At 42.4% G+C, this 15,475-nt stretch overlaps 1 protein-coding gene across 4 annotated transcripts in view; it reads right to left on the bottom strand.

Moving 5' to 3' along the window:
- Positions 1-15,475, bottom strand: part of SCUBE1 (signal peptide, CUB domain and EGF like domain containing 1) — a 173,412-nt gene that overhangs the window by 39,400 nt on the left and 118,537 nt on the right. For all 4 annotated transcript variants that reach the window (XM_056846059.1, XM_056846056.1, XM_056846057.1 and 1 more), the window contains one exon: positions 6,830-6,952. In XM_056846059.1, the coding sequence (XP_056702037.1) occupies positions 6,830-6,952 (123 nt within the window). The remainder of the gene's footprint in view (positions 1-6,829; positions 6,953-15,475) is intronic.

The following is a 15,475-nucleotide window of genomic DNA, read 5'->3' as shown; positions in this document are numbered from 1 at the left end:
ACTGAAAATGTTTATACTTCCAGAACTTGCTAAGTTTAGAACTTCACATCTTTGGCTGACTCACTGCTTATCTGAATGTTGACAACTGGCTGATGTACTTTATCTTGGATATGCAAGGATTAAGTCTGAGGAATACAACATCAAAACAGGGTTAGCGCCAGCAGCCCACCTTTGGTCCCAATGAAGGATTACAGATTTATTTGGTTACTGTCCAGTGGTTCTCTTTCACTGAAAGGATTATGAAGAGTTGTAGTATCTGATAAGCCATTATTACAAAGGAGGACTTTTGAATTTTGAAGGACTGGTGATACATGTACATCCTTGATTGGTGCTAATATGTCTTAATAAATTTCTGAGATGATGTAAATAGTTCTTGATCTATTGCCCTGCAGCCATGTACTCTGTACTTTGTTCATACGTTTGGTGTGACCTAGCTTTCAGTATTATTGGTAGTTGTTGCTCTTACCCACTTTGATTCTCATCCTGTAAACCATTGATAACGTTCATACCCTGATAGCTATAGTATTCCACTGGCAACACTCTGGTGTCTCCTGGCCCTCAAGTGACACTTGAGAACAGTGATAGAAACATGGCAATGTCTCTGCTTAAGCTGATACCAACAGTACAATGTGCATACCAGAAGACAAGCCTGCAGAAATATGCAGGATTTCCTATATCCTACTGAAGTGAAAGGCTTCCAGAGATACAATTGTACTAGGTAGTATCTACTCCCATCTCTGACATCAAGATCACCAATATCCAGGTTTTGCACCCCCCAACAATGTCTTTGGTTATTGCACTGTAAACATCTCTCATCATTATATCTACTTTTGTAAAAAACCATAGAAGGTTGGCAAAAAAAAACCACACACACAAAGGGGCCAGGGGATATTTTTTTTCTAGAAGCCGGGGGGAAGCCCCCCGGTTTGCAGAAAAATCATAAAATGTAAAAACTATCAATTAAGGATTAGCACCCCCTCCACAATCACAGAATCAATGTCACACTCCTACTTTCTCTTTAAAAAAGAATGTGACACTTCCTTTCCCCCTCGTTCAGCACAACTCCATCTGAATACAAATTGGAGCTCAGGATCACCTTGTCACTTCCTGGATGGGACAGAATCCTCCCCCATCCTTGAGTTCATTTCCTTTAGTCATTCATGCAAATACAAAAGAGTTGAGGTGGAAGCGAGGAGATGGTGAACAGAAAGGAGAGGAGCGAAGGCTGAGTCTTGGAGAAGACAGTGGGAATGGGATGGGTGAAGAACACAGCAGGATAGGAATGGAGGGGGATCACACTAGACTAGGAACCCCAGGAACAGCCAGCGAAGTTCTTCACATCAGGAGCTACTGAAGGCCTTACTCTGGAACTTATTTCCCATCAATGTGACTGCAGCTGAGGTAGGAAGAAAAAACAGGAGTCCTGGATATTTTAAAACTCTTGCTAGCTTCTCTCATTACTATGACACATGTAGAGTCAGGGGTGAAGGGCAAACAGAAAACCTGTAGGTGTTAAAGCTGCCAAACACTCTCCAAGCCCTCCTTGGAATACTCTGGTTCTGTGGTGTTCCCTCCCTCTCCTGGGGACAGACTGAACCTTAAAGTCTTCCTCGTGCTCTTCCAGAGGATGGCCTTCAGACCTGACCACCAGGATGCCAGCTCAAATATGGGGTTTGTGTGGTCTTAGGTAAAAATGTACTTTAAAATCTATTTGTGTTTGGATGTAAAATCTTTTTTTCTTCAATGAAAGCAACCTGTGTAACCTTCCTCACCATGTCCCCTGGCTGCCCCCATGCTTGGCTTTAGAAGACTGTACCCGTTCAATATGGCTCACCATATTTCCATCTACGAACCAAAGTTCAGTAAACCTTTACTGGATTTCCAGTTGACAGTCCAACCTGTGTCCTGTTTCTACTCCTTTGACATAATAAGGCATCCAAAATAGTTCAAAAGAGATGAAATAGTAAATGGGAAGAGTAAAAACCAAACCAAACCAAACCCACGGATACTAGCTCCATGGTTTTTGCACAAAAATAAATTCTAGAAATATTTTTCTATCTACAACCAACCTTTCTTCCCTCCTAATTCTTAATTTCTCTTCTCCCCTCACCACTCAACAGATAAGAATGATCAGCTGTCCCCCCACCCTTATTCATTCATGGTGCCACTGTAAACCTGTAAAGGATTAAAAAAAAAATACCTTTCTCACTGTGGTGTCCACCTGTTCCCTGTCTCAGAGCTTGGAGTTTGCTTTCAGATGGTTTGAAATCAACACCCAATAGTGGGAGACACTAAAAGCCCTATTCCCTGATAGTATAATTAAAATGTTCAGAATGCCAGAGTAATTCTGTGATTTTTTTAAATTCCTTGTGAAATCATCACAGAATTCTCAAGGCAGATTCCTGAGGTGTCTAACTACCAACTCGCTAACCAAATGCACATGTTGATTCTTATAAACAAATGTGTCACATGAGACCAGAAATCTCTCCGCAGTAACTGTCAGTGCAATCATAAACAGGTCTACTCAGTGGGACTTAACCCTCGGGAGAGTGTTTTTAGAGGTGCAGCCTGTAGACCTTAGCATGCAAGGGAGAAGACTTGGCTAGAGCCCTTCTACCTGACAGGCCGGCTTTTCATGGTCAAGGAGTTTCAGTCTTTCCCAACAAGGCCCCAAATTGTTCTCATTTGCAGCTAGGGTTGCCAGGTCCCTCTTTGCCAACGGTGGGGTATTTTTGAAGTGGAGACTGAGGAGGGCGGGGTTTGGGGAAGGGAGGGACTTCAATGCCATAGAGTCCAATTGCCAAAGCAGCCATTTTCTCCAGGTGAACTCATCTTTATTGGCTGGAGATCAGTTGTAACAGCAGGAGATCTCCAACTAGTACCTGGAGGTTGGCAATTCTATTTGCGGCCCAGTATGACCACCTGGAGGGACTGTTGCCTGTGTTCTGAAGTAGTATAGCCTCAAGAGAGCTGTACTACATTTTTCCTGAATATGTTACTCTTGTAAAAGTTTATAAAATGGTATAATAAATTTGAGTAGTTATTTACCAATCAAATGAAGTAGAACAGAATTAAATGGAAGTAGTTTACGGGAGAAAAACAAATGTAAAAATAAATAACATAAATAGTCACATCTTTCAATAAATACATAATCAAATCCTTATGATTCAGACTATGGGAAGATGAAAATATCTAAAATAATCTGCCACAAGTCTCTAAACAGAACTTCTAAAATGTCTTCCATATTAGTTGCCAGGAAAAAAACAAACCCCAGAGGTTTATAACTGACACAGTGAGTAACCTCAACCTACTCTTGCTCCTGCCATTTCAAACAACAGTCCTTGAAGACATTCTGTCAGTAAAGAAACAAAATACAGGTGATTTGCACTTGGCTGATTCCTTGATCTCTATTGCTTCCCATCTGTCAACATTAGCAGTCCTGCCAACAGTCTGAGTTAACCAAAATTATCTCCCAAGTGAAAAATTTTTTTAAAAGCAATGAGTCTAGTGTGGTTTTTCTCTGAAAGAACCAGCATTTGCGCTCCCTCTTCCCTCATTTGGAGCCTGCTAAAACAGCCCCTGGCATAGACCCCTGTAGCAAAGTCGAAACAGATTTAGTTAACCCACTTTCACCATAGAGAACACATGTGAAAGAACCAATGAAACTTGGGTTGACATTCCAAATTGCTATATGGAATCCAGAAGTATGCCATCCTATAAGGTGGCTGCCTTTACAACATCTTGGCATGTATCTCCCCTCCTGGTTAACCTAGAAAAATAATCTGTTTCTAATTATCATTTTCTTAGACCAACAAAGCCATTGGAAATGGCCCTAACAATACTGGGGAAAAGAATACCAGGTTATTGTCGAAGGCTTTCACGGTCAGAGTTCATTGGTTCTTGTAGGTTATCCGGGCTGTGTAACCGTGGTCTTGGAATTTTCTTTCCTGACGTTTCGCCAGCAACTGTGGCAGGCATCTTCAGAGTAGTAACACTGAAGGACAGTGTCCTTCAGTGTTACTACTCTGAAGATGCCTGCCACAGTTGCTGGCGAAACGTCAGGAAAGAAAATTCCAAGACCACGGTTACACAGCCCGGATAACCTACAAGAACCAATACCAGGTTATCTGGCATTGGTATACAGACATAGTCTTTGAAAAGGACAGCAGTGGCTTCTGTCTCATGTCTGATGTTTGCAATCAAACCAATATATTTTAATTAATTAGATTCTCCCCCACCTCATATTTCACCAGATATATTGCCCCCAAGATTGAACCTGTATATACATAAACGTCTGATCCCTTACCAAGGCTGGGTGGTTCATGTGTCAAAGCCATACATATATATACCTCATTAAAAGGCAAAGTTAGTCCCCTGTGCAAGCACTGTGTCAATACTCACCCATGGTGTGACATCACATCACAACGTTTACTAGCAGACTATATTTATGGGGTGGTTTGCCATTGCCATCCCCAGTCATCTACACTTTACCCCCAGCAAGCTGGGTACTAATTTTACCGACCTCAGAGGGATGGAAGTGTGAGTCAAACTTCAGCTGACTACCTGAAACCGACTTTAGTTGGGATCGAACTCAAGAGCAGAGCTTTGGTGAAATTCTGGCACAAAATGAATAACTAATTCCAGAGACAAAATTTAGATAATCACACCAAGCCTGTTATAGCATACTGAAAAGGAATCTTGGACCACGTTAAAGTCTGACAGATTAATTTTTGCTTAAGCTAGATTCTCATTCAGCAGATATAGCCCCAGTGGTTTTCATCCTTTTTCAGCCTGCAGGCACTTCTGGAATTTTGAGAGGGAGTGGTGAGTTCCACTCCAAAATGGTTGCCACGGTAGGTGGAGCCAAAGCCAAAATGTCTGCCCCAGGAGGCAGAGAAATAGAAAGGGGAATAAAAATAAATGAAAGAAAGCACATGGGGGAGAGAGAAAGAGACTGGAGACTAAGGAAACCCTGGGTGCTTAACAGTCCCCCTGATCCTCCAGTGGATGCGGCTGCTATGGCAGCCAAAGAAAACCCTTTCACTTGAATGAAGGCTGTCAGTAACCAGCCCCGCCTTATTATGGCCCTGCCCACTTTCTAAAAAGCTCGGTGGGTACCAGGAGAAGCATTGGTGGATGCCACGGTGCCAATGGGCACCACACAAAGGAATCCTGAGCTACATACATGGGGAAAATATGTGAAAATTGCCATTAAAAGGCCATTAAATGCAAGCAGTATAGTGTGTGACATTTCTATACAAAAAACGACTTGATAAGCACAGTGACCACTGACAAAAGCCATAATGGTGTTTAAATCCTGGTTAAAACAATGTAATCTACCATTATATCCTAATCCAGCAATTATTTAATCAGCCAAAGTAATTTTCTTACTTGTTTTAAAACCTATTAAAATGCATTCTGCCATGGTGCTATGATCCTTTGCGATGAACTGACATTAAATTTTAAAAAGCACACATGCAAAAGTCTGGTCAGGATTGGGCATAGTACTTTATAATTCCGTCCCCTTTGACCTGTGAAGCTCCACCCTTCCACCTTTTCAGGAACATGGACAGAACTATTCTGGTGCTTTATTCCAGATCCATAGAGACATTTTATAGATGAATGTTTCATTTACAAAATAAACAAGCTGGCAGATGAACATGAAACCTCTGACAGTTTCTAGCGCTCAAACACAACAGGATGGAAAGAAAACACAAACATCATGCTCTGCATTGTTGAAGAAAATGTATTGTTCAATGAAAATGTCAACTTGGTGTGTGGCATCAGTGGAAAAAACAAACTGAACTCCATGCTAAAGATTATTAGCAAATGGATTGGAAATAAAGCAGCCAATATTAATATGCTCCTGTATACATCTATGGTATTGCCATATTGGGAATACTGCATAAAGTTCTGGCTGCTGTAAATCAAAAATGATATTGCAACTCTGGAGTAAATGCAGGGAAATGTAACCAAAGGAACTGGAGCACCTTTCCTACATGGGCAGTCTGAAAAGTGGGGGCTCTTCAGTTTGGAAAAAAGATGTCCAATGGAGGACATGGTAGAAGTTTATAAAATTATGCATGGAATGGAGAAAGAGGATACTTTCTGTCCCTCTCACATAATATTAGAACTCAGGGGCACACAATAAAATTAATGGCCAATAGATTAAGGATGGACAAAAGGAAGTGCTTCTTCGCTCAATAACCAACTAAATTGAGGAATTCGCTGCTAGAGAATGACCCATGAATATAGATAGATTAGAAAGATAAGTGGAGAATAGGTTCATCAAGGGTCACTAGTCATGGTGATGTCCATATGCAGACAGAAGACACTGCATTTTCCCCAAGTCTTCTGTGAATTTATTTCACACAAATATCTCTTCACATAACAATTTTTTCTCAAAGACTTTACTTTATGATTGTACCACATTAAAAGCCTCAGTCACAACATCTCGGTCTTAGGCCTGCTTAAAGCTCGCATTCTTCTTTCACTATGTGTTTTCTAGGTCTTCCCTTCCTAGGGCTGCCAACCTCCAGGTTCTAGCTAAAGATCTCCTGCTATTACAACTGATCTCCAGCTGACGGAGATCAGTTGGAGAAAATGGCCGCTTTGGCAACTGGACTCTATGGCATTGAAGTCCTTCCCCTCCCCAAACCCTGCCTTCCTCAGGCTCCGCCCCAAACTCTAAAGGTATTTCCCAACCTGGAACTGGCAACCCTATCCGTTCCTTCTCTAGGTCTACCAACAAACTACCTTAATGAAGTAATGTGCTACCACTGATTTAAAAGAAAAAAGCAAAACAAATATTTGATTAAAGGAATATTACCTTGGCAGGTTCGCTCATCTGTTAAAAGTTTATAGCCCTTCTGACAGCTGCATTCAAAACTGCCCACCGTGTTTCGGCAGAAATGGTCACAGCCGCCATTGTTCACCAGACATTCATCAATATCTGTCAGAAACAGGAGAGAAAGGAATAGAACAAAACATCAATCCACCTGCTGGAAAAAAAGGAGAGAAATGTGATTTATTCTCCATGCACCAACCTCAGGGCCTAGGGATAGAGAATTCTCAAGATCTAATATTTGAGCAAAAATCCTCAACAGTGCACTTGGCTGCTATTGTGCTAACACCAAAGAAGGCAAATGTATGAATGGTCCAGAAAATTGAGAAAGAAAATTCACAGGCTAAATAGGCAATTTCTACTGCTTCCCCCTTCCTGATGCAGATCCCCTCATGTAATTCCTCCAGGTCTCCTTCTTGCCCAGGGACTGCATTTCATGGAGATCAATGGGTAGCATTGGCAGGAGGGAGGCAGGAAAGTTTAGCCTGGATCCAACCCACCATGTTCTTTAACAACAAAATTCAGTTAAAATAATTTTTAGAAACATTTTAAGGAAAACCATATGAAGGGAAGGGGAAAAGCTGTAGCTCTGTTCCAATCTCTTAAGCAAACAATTTGTTTGCCTTCTTTTTTCAAAAGGGCCACAACACTTATAGCAATAACCAAGAGTTACATTTCTAAAATCAATGTATTGTAAACACAAAATCTTAAGTGTAGTGGTGTTATTCTTTATTTTTCTTCCAGTCTGCTATTACAAGCTTAATTTTGGAGAAGAAGATATAGATCTATCCCATTCTTCTAAAGCATGTTAACACTACCTATGAGACAAGAACAGTATCAGGTGCATTTTCTTGTTGGCTTCATTAAATATCCTGGCGAAGCACCAGCCAGAAAAAAGAGACCCCCCATATATCCACTGGTTCCTTTCTCTGCTGCTGTCATTCATAGAGTAGAGCCTGCCCCCTCTCTTAGTGCCAAATTCCGATCTGGCTGCTTGTTATTCTTCTGCCATTTTAGAATTTGTTCACCTGGAAACTGTAAGTCCCTTCTCCTATCATGTGGTAAAGAGCACCCATTAGCTGCTCCCTGTTTATGGATATTTATTTTGTTTTTGTGATGTTGCTCTTTTCATCTATTGTAAGCTGGCCTGAGGATCTGAATGAGCCATTTGGAGAAAGAAAAAATTCAGTTACCGGTAAGCAAAATATTATTAACAAATCTATTAATAAACAACCTGAAACAACAACTGTGAATAATGCTAAATAGTCTTTAAACGTCTCTTGTGAGTTGCATTATAATAGTTGTATAGAATGTATACGCAGCCTATAGTAAGTCCCACTGTATAAAGTAAATCCAAGTAAATCTATTTAGGAGACGTTTGAGTCTTCAACAGGGCTGAAGCTAATATATAAAATGTCATGTTCAGTTATTGTTAAATTATACCCCCCAGTGTTAGATTTTCCTCTGACACAGCAAGGGAGATTCATTTGCCATTAACTCTGCCTCCCTGAACCCAAAAGGTCTTTTTTGAGGGATCAGGCATAGCCAAGCTCTTGCACTGACCCACTAGGCATGATTATTCCATTCTCTTGTCCCCAACAAACCACCACTGGGCTCCACCCCAAACTTCATCCATGATCTGCTAGGCACCAGCTCTTTGTTCCCAGGGTCCACCTCTTGTATCTCAGGGTCAAAACTTCTGGAGATGTGGCAAATCTATCAAGCTGCATCTCCGCCACTGGTTGTTGCATATGACTCAGTTGTATGCAGCAAGAGCTTAACTGAGACCCATGAAATTTAACCTCTCAAACTCTTTATTCATTTACTTCATTTACACCACAACTTTCTCCTCACCCAATGGGGAATTATGAAGAGGTGAACTTGTGAACCTCCTTTAACTTCAGTGGACCCAAGCTATTATGTGGTGTAAACTGGTAAGGTTCCCTTAAACGCAGTGGGAAATTGCTAATTTATTAGTGACTGGAAAGACTGGGGCCAAGATTGGGAATCAGGCACTTTTGTGATGCCTTTGGAAGCCAGGACCTTCAGACTAGCAGAAAGGTCAATGCGGTTACCTGCAAAACCACTGTGAATTACATAAATAATGCCATGTCTGTGTTCCCACTGTATTTCTTCCTATAGTGATAGCAAGGGTGAAAAAATTATTTCCCTATATGGAGAGCAGAACATGGTATTTGTGCTTTGCACATGAAAGGGAACCGGATGCAAGGGCATCATATCTAACCAAGCCAATGGCACTTGTTTTTCTTTCCATTGCTCTAAATAAAGCCTTCCCATGAGATGTGAAAATAACAAGTATTAACTGAAAAAGCAGCGATCATACAGAAATCAATTTATTCAAGACATTTGGAATTGTGTGAAGGTTATTAGTTGTGCATTTTTGAAACTGAAGTTGTTTTTCCATAATTTAAAGCGGTCAATCTCATAATTTGAGAAGACCAAGGACTCATTTATCTTCACATTAATTGTCATACAAAATATTAGTTACACTGCTCAACACATGAAGCTGCCCTGTACTGAATCAGACCATTGGTCTACCAAGGCCAACACATCACCTCCTACTGATCCCTTTCACTGGAAATGCCAGGGATTGAACGGGGAATCTTCTGCATGCCAAGGAAATGGTCTACCACAGACCCACAGACCCTTCCATGACATTGTTTTAATCTAATATCCACCAACAGCCATAGAATTCTTTTAAGAATAAATTATTATTAATTAAGAACATTTAAAAAATTACATGAGATTTATATTTCAATGTCCTCCTCTTGGACGCACACCGTAACATGGGGAGAAGGGGGTTTGTGTGTGTCAGCAAAGCAATATATAAGGAGTTTCGTTTCTTTGGTCTTGACCCAACAAATGTTGTTAACAATAATACTACAAGATATTAGAAAATAAACAGTGATAAAATAATATACATTGAGTGGTGATAACTATTATAATAAATCAAAACATAAATGTCTAAAAATAATTTTCACATATTAGAAAATAAGTCCCTATTTAGTCATCATTTTTCTCTTTAACAGCTTTTGGTACAATATAGAAACCTGATTGTTTTGATTTGCAATTTATACTCTGGACAAGAGGCTACTGTAAGGACAGAATATGGAGAAATAGAATGGTTTCCAATTGGCAAAAGTGTCAGACAAGGATGTATTTTATCTCCCTACTTGTTCAATCTATATGCTGAACATATAAGGAAAACTGGATTAGTTTTAGATGAAGGTGGAGTGCAAATGCGAGATATGCAGATGATACCACATTACTGGCAGAAAAAGTGAAGACTTGAAATGACTACTGATGAAAGTTAATGCAGAACATGCCAAAGCAGTATTACAACTGAACATCAAGAAGACAAAAGTAATGACTGAGGAATTACACAACATTAAGGTTGACAATTAAATAAATTGAAATTGTTAAAGTCATCAACCAAAAAGGGAGACTGCAACCAAGAAATCCGAAGGAGATTGAGACTGGGAAGGCCAGCCATGAAGGAGCTAGAAAAGATCCTTAAGGCACCTGGTTGGTCCAGCAGGGCTTTTCTTATATTCTTAAGTGTAAGGATGTGTCACTGGCAACCAAGATCAAAATAATTCATGCCATAGTACTCCACATTATTATGTATGGGAGTGAAAACTGGAGAATGAAGAAGGCTGACAGGAGGAAAGCTGATTCATTTGAAATGTGTTGGATGTTTAGAGTTTTACAGATGTGTAGAGTTTTACAGATATCATGGACTGCCAAAAAGACAAATCAGTGGGTTCTAGATCAAATTAAGCCTGAACTCTCCCTAGAAGCTAAAATGACCAAACTGAAGCTATCATACTTTGGTCATATTATGAGAAGACAAGAGTCACGGAAAAAGACAATAATGCTAGGAAAAGTTGAAGGCAGCAGGAAATTGGAAGACACAACATGAGATGGATTGACTCAATCAAAGAAGCCACGACCCTTAGTTTGCAAGGCCTGAGCAAGGCTGTTAAAGATAGGATGTTTTGGAGGTCATTAATTCACAAGGTCACAATAAATTGGAAGCAACTTGACAACACTTATACATATTTAAATATACTGTGAACATTTGTGTGAGAAAAAAGCACATACAGTAATTTATTAGATGTAAATAATAAACATCATGTGCATTAGTCAAGTTAGGAACAGTCCCATCGTAAGTGCCTGATGGCAGTGACATACTCATGCTGGTGTGGCACAGAAACCATTGGTCAGCTTCATATGGCCATTATAGAGAAAGAAAATAAAGGATTAACGCCTCTCTGCAATCTCCAAACCACATAGCAAGTGCACCAGATTCCCTAGTGAGCACGGTGATAACAAAGCACCAAGAAGTGGCATGTTACAGACATTCCTGTGAGTGGTATAAATGGGTGCAGTCAACTACCATCTACCGCTGTGGCACACTGCCTCTGCCCACAGGTGGAGCACCGGAAGGCAGGGAGAAAACAGGCACCAGCTCTACAACTCCTAAGGAAGACACTGCCATGAGCGGCGGGAGTCTTGGAGTTAAAATGCTTCAAGGAGCTATGAAGGTGTGGATTTGAGTTGTGACCAGCAGCTGGTTCGATCCCCATATGGAGAGGGTCCTCAGGCAGTTGAGCTGGACACAGCTGAAGTTTTGCCCCTTCAAACATGGACACAGGGAACTGGCTGTCCACGCTAATTGGCTGCCCAACACATCCATAACATGCATCATCTTTTCATTTCTCCTATTGGCTCCTTGTTTTTCCCAGCAAACTCCAAACATCCCTCTACCCCCTCCTAGTCAGGCAAGATGTATGGCTTATCAGATGCCAGCAGTAACGTGGGGTGAGTCTGTGACCAGGAGACCCTTCCCCCCTTGCAACAGCATTTTTGTGCCCCCCTTAGACTCCCCCCAAGTCTCCTTTCTGCTATGACCCGGATGCTGAAGACAGAGCAGGGGGGTGGCAACTGAGCCTCCTCTGTCAAACCCCAATCACACAGAGACACAGTTGTAAAAAAATCCGTGCATTTATTGAACAGCATCAGCAAATCTGGAATGAAGTCCACTGGGGTTGCCAGCTCCCTCATTCCAGCATGGCTCCTATGCCTTCACAAACTCCACTGACAGACTACTAAGTGACAGACAGAGCTGTCCCAATGACTGCATTCCAGTGCGATGGATGGATGTGCTGTCTGAACACCTGGCTGAGCAGCTCATAGGGCTGAAATGAATGAGCTGGCAACTTCATAACTAAGTGGCGAGACCCGCACTGCTCACTACAGCTGCTGATCATTCTGTGGGCTCAGCAGGTGATCGTGCTGGAAAGGGAGCCCTTCCTCGCCTCTCCCCCTGGTTGATGGCTGCTTGCACAGAGATCAAAGAGACAGGACGACAGTAGTGAGTAATGTTCTGGACTGATGGCACATAAGCGGCTGTCAAGAGTTCTGCACCTGGGGCTCAGTGGGGTCTGTGGTTCCCCTCTGCACCTTGCAGGGGATCCCCATATGGTGGGCTGCTCCTTTGGGGGACACAGTGTAACTACAGAGCTGACACCTGTGGGGAGTTGCAACGGATCTGTGCCTGCATCTGCTGGGGCTGCTCAGTGGGATTCTGATCCTGCAAGGTAAGAGGCATCAGAAGGGTTTGCTCAGATCCCCACATGCTGAGCGTGGGATGGCTGGTAGTCACCCTGAACTGCAGTTGTGCTTCCTGTTTCCTACCTTTAGGGGTCAGGGTGACCCCTGTATCGTGCTATACTGACAGCACAGCATGCTATATGGGCAAGTAGACTTCCGGTGGGGATGGGCGAGGCTCCAGCTACGCGGTTATCGCTCTCAAGGAATTTGTTTGTTTTATATGTTTGTTTTAATTGCTTTTTTTTAACGAAGTCTCTGTAATCTCAGTATCCTGTTATAGAAGAATTAGTTCCTTAAAGATTTGTAGTTCAAGGCAGTGAATTTGGACGATGGGGTCAAAAAGAAAAAAAAACGATGACAGTCAGAAACAGAAGAGCAGGAATCCAACAAAGAGGTGAAACGACATAAGACTGATAACTTATTGACAGCACAGCACAGGGGTGCCAGCATATCTGCCAGCCTGCCTTCCCTATCTAGCCACAATTCTGTGAGTCAAGATTATTAGGCAAAGCACAGAGTAGGTGCAAGGAGATAGGGGGAGATGGTTGCAGGCATGCTGGTTTGAGGCCGGGAGTTCCCCACCCTTGCTTACCTGCGTGGAGTGCATTCGTCCTTGCACCCCCTCCTGTTGGAAGAGCAGAGCCTCCCCTTTAGTGTCTGTGTCCTTGGGTGGAGGACCTGTAGGTTTTCTGAGCAGACCAGTGTTAGTCAAATGCAACTACACGGTGTTTGTTCTCATGAACGCATCAACACATGAAGCTGCCTTATACTGAATCAGACCCTTGGTCCATCAAAGTCAGTATCGTCTACTCAGGCCGGCCGCGGCTCTCCAGGGTCTCAGGTAGAGGTCTTTCACATCACCTACTTGCCTAGTTCCTTTAACTCTCTCTCTCATCTGTTTGTGATTATTAATTCTCTTAAACTGGGATGAATGTTAATCTGTTTTAATCAAGAGCCAGTGTGGTGTAGTGGTCAGAATGTCAGACTAGGATCTGGGAGACCTCGGTCCGAATCCAGGCAGCAACTCCGGAGGACACGCAGGTGACTGGTTCAGGGCTTCCTGCCCGCGCCCCGGGTGGGGTGGGGAGCGTGAGAGGAAGCTGGCGTGGAGGCAGTCCTGAGAGCTGCGGGGCGCCCGTTTGCAAAATGCCTACAGCCGCAACACTTTGGGTCATGAAAGGGGCCACCGTTTCGAGGCTGAGCCGAGGCGTGTCTACTTGAAAGCAAAGCCTGGATGGGAAGGGGTTGGAACGGGGAGCGCCACACGACCCCTCGGGATCCCAGCCGACCCTCACTGGAAAGCGAAGCCCCGAGCTTTGCAGTGGAACTTGCTTCCGAACTGAAGCCTGCGCAGGATTGAAACCGAGCTGGCCCCGGAGCGAGTCTGGCCCCGCTTTCAAGCCGCCAGGGGTTGCCTTCCCCCCCACCCACCCTCAGTAGCTCAACAGCCAGGCGAGGTTTACCCGGTGGAGCGAAGCTTTCGGGTCTTGATAGGCTAAAGCAGGGCAGGCTTCATCCCAGGAAAAAACTGTAGCAAACTAGCGCAGGAAAATGTCCACAAGCCTGTTTGGGGGTGGGCTGTGGCTCCATGGTAGAGCACCTGCTTGACATGCAGAAGGACCCAGGTTCATTCCCCCGCATCTCCAGCTAAAAGGGTCAGGTAGTGGGTGATGTAAAAGAGAAGCTGCTGCCAGTCAGAGTAGACAATACTGACTTTGATGGACCAAGGGTCTCGTTCAGTAAAGGCGACTTCAGGAGCGTTTATGAGAAAAGAGTGCTGCCCTCTCTGGCCTCTGTCAGTATTGCAGGCATAATCCCCTGCTTGAAGGCCCATACTTCCCACTGAAATATTATAAGTTTATGTTGATTAAAATCATTCTTCATTTTAAATATTGCATTGTTTCTCTTATTTTTTGTGCACTACAAATAAAATATGTGCAGTGTGAATAGGAATTTGTTCATTTTTTTTCTAAACTATAGTCCGGCCCCCAACAGTGTTTGAGGGACAGTGAACTGGCCCCCTGTTTAAAAGGTTTGAGGACCCCTGTTCTAGAACATCATAAATTCTATGTATATGGTATTTTCTTCATATTTGGAAAGAGCCATTTATCTTTCCAGAGGAAAAAATTCCTGTTCCAGAAAGGTTTGTATAGAAAAGACACCAAGTATCCCAGATATTTAATATGGAGGCTAGAAAATCTGGCTCTTTACCATTCCAAATAAATCTATACATTTTTGAGTACACTTTCTTTAAGGCAAAATAATATCAACAGGTTTTGAAAATGGTATCATATTTTGGGGCAAATATTGCATCTAGTGGACTGTGAAAAGTTAATCCGCCCGCCCCCCGTCAGATAAATATTTTTAATACTAACATTCTAAAGACAGTCACAGTTATATCCTCAAGGCTCCAGGATATAAAAACTCCTAGTTTCCCCCCCATCATATTAGTTACTTTTCTGATCTGTTGTCTTGTTAGATTGAATCAATAAGATTTCTGACTTTGAATTAACTTTGAATCCAGAAAGTTCTCCACAGTAGTAGATTCTGGAGTTCTCTGGTTCTGCTAAGAATAGCACATTTTAATGGTGCTAAGTAATTATCTCCTTTTCTCTTTGCTCCTTAACAGTTGAGGCTATACTGATACACTGGCCACCTTAAATGGCATCCTATGCCATTAAATGAGAAATACTGCACTCCAAATTATGCATGAAATATTGTTGGATATCAGTGTTAAGTGTCTCAGACATTTTTATTTAGTAGTAAAAGGCAATGATGCATCCAACCAGGCCCCCTCACATTCCTTAAAGTTTAGTGACCATGAAACTCATGCACGATCCAACCAAATCCTAAGATATGTGAAGCCTACATGAGGAAAAGTATGTTTTGAACAACAGATACAGTCGGTTTGGGATAGCTAATAAGTCAAACCCCTATTTGATTGTGCATTCATCTGATAAGCTTTGGATCTTGAGTCTCATATACCTGTTTACG

The sequence above is a fragment of the Euleptes europaea genome, chromosome 3, assembly GCF_029931775.1.
Source record: "Euleptes europaea isolate rEulEur1 chromosome 3, rEulEur1.hap1, whole genome shotgun sequence".
In the NCBI taxonomy this organism is placed as follows: domain Eukaryota; kingdom Metazoa; phylum Chordata; class Lepidosauria; order Squamata; family Sphaerodactylidae; genus Euleptes; species Euleptes europaea.
The sequence above is the reverse complement of the archived record's forward strand: the minus strand, read 5'-3'. Positions and strand labels throughout refer to the sequence as shown.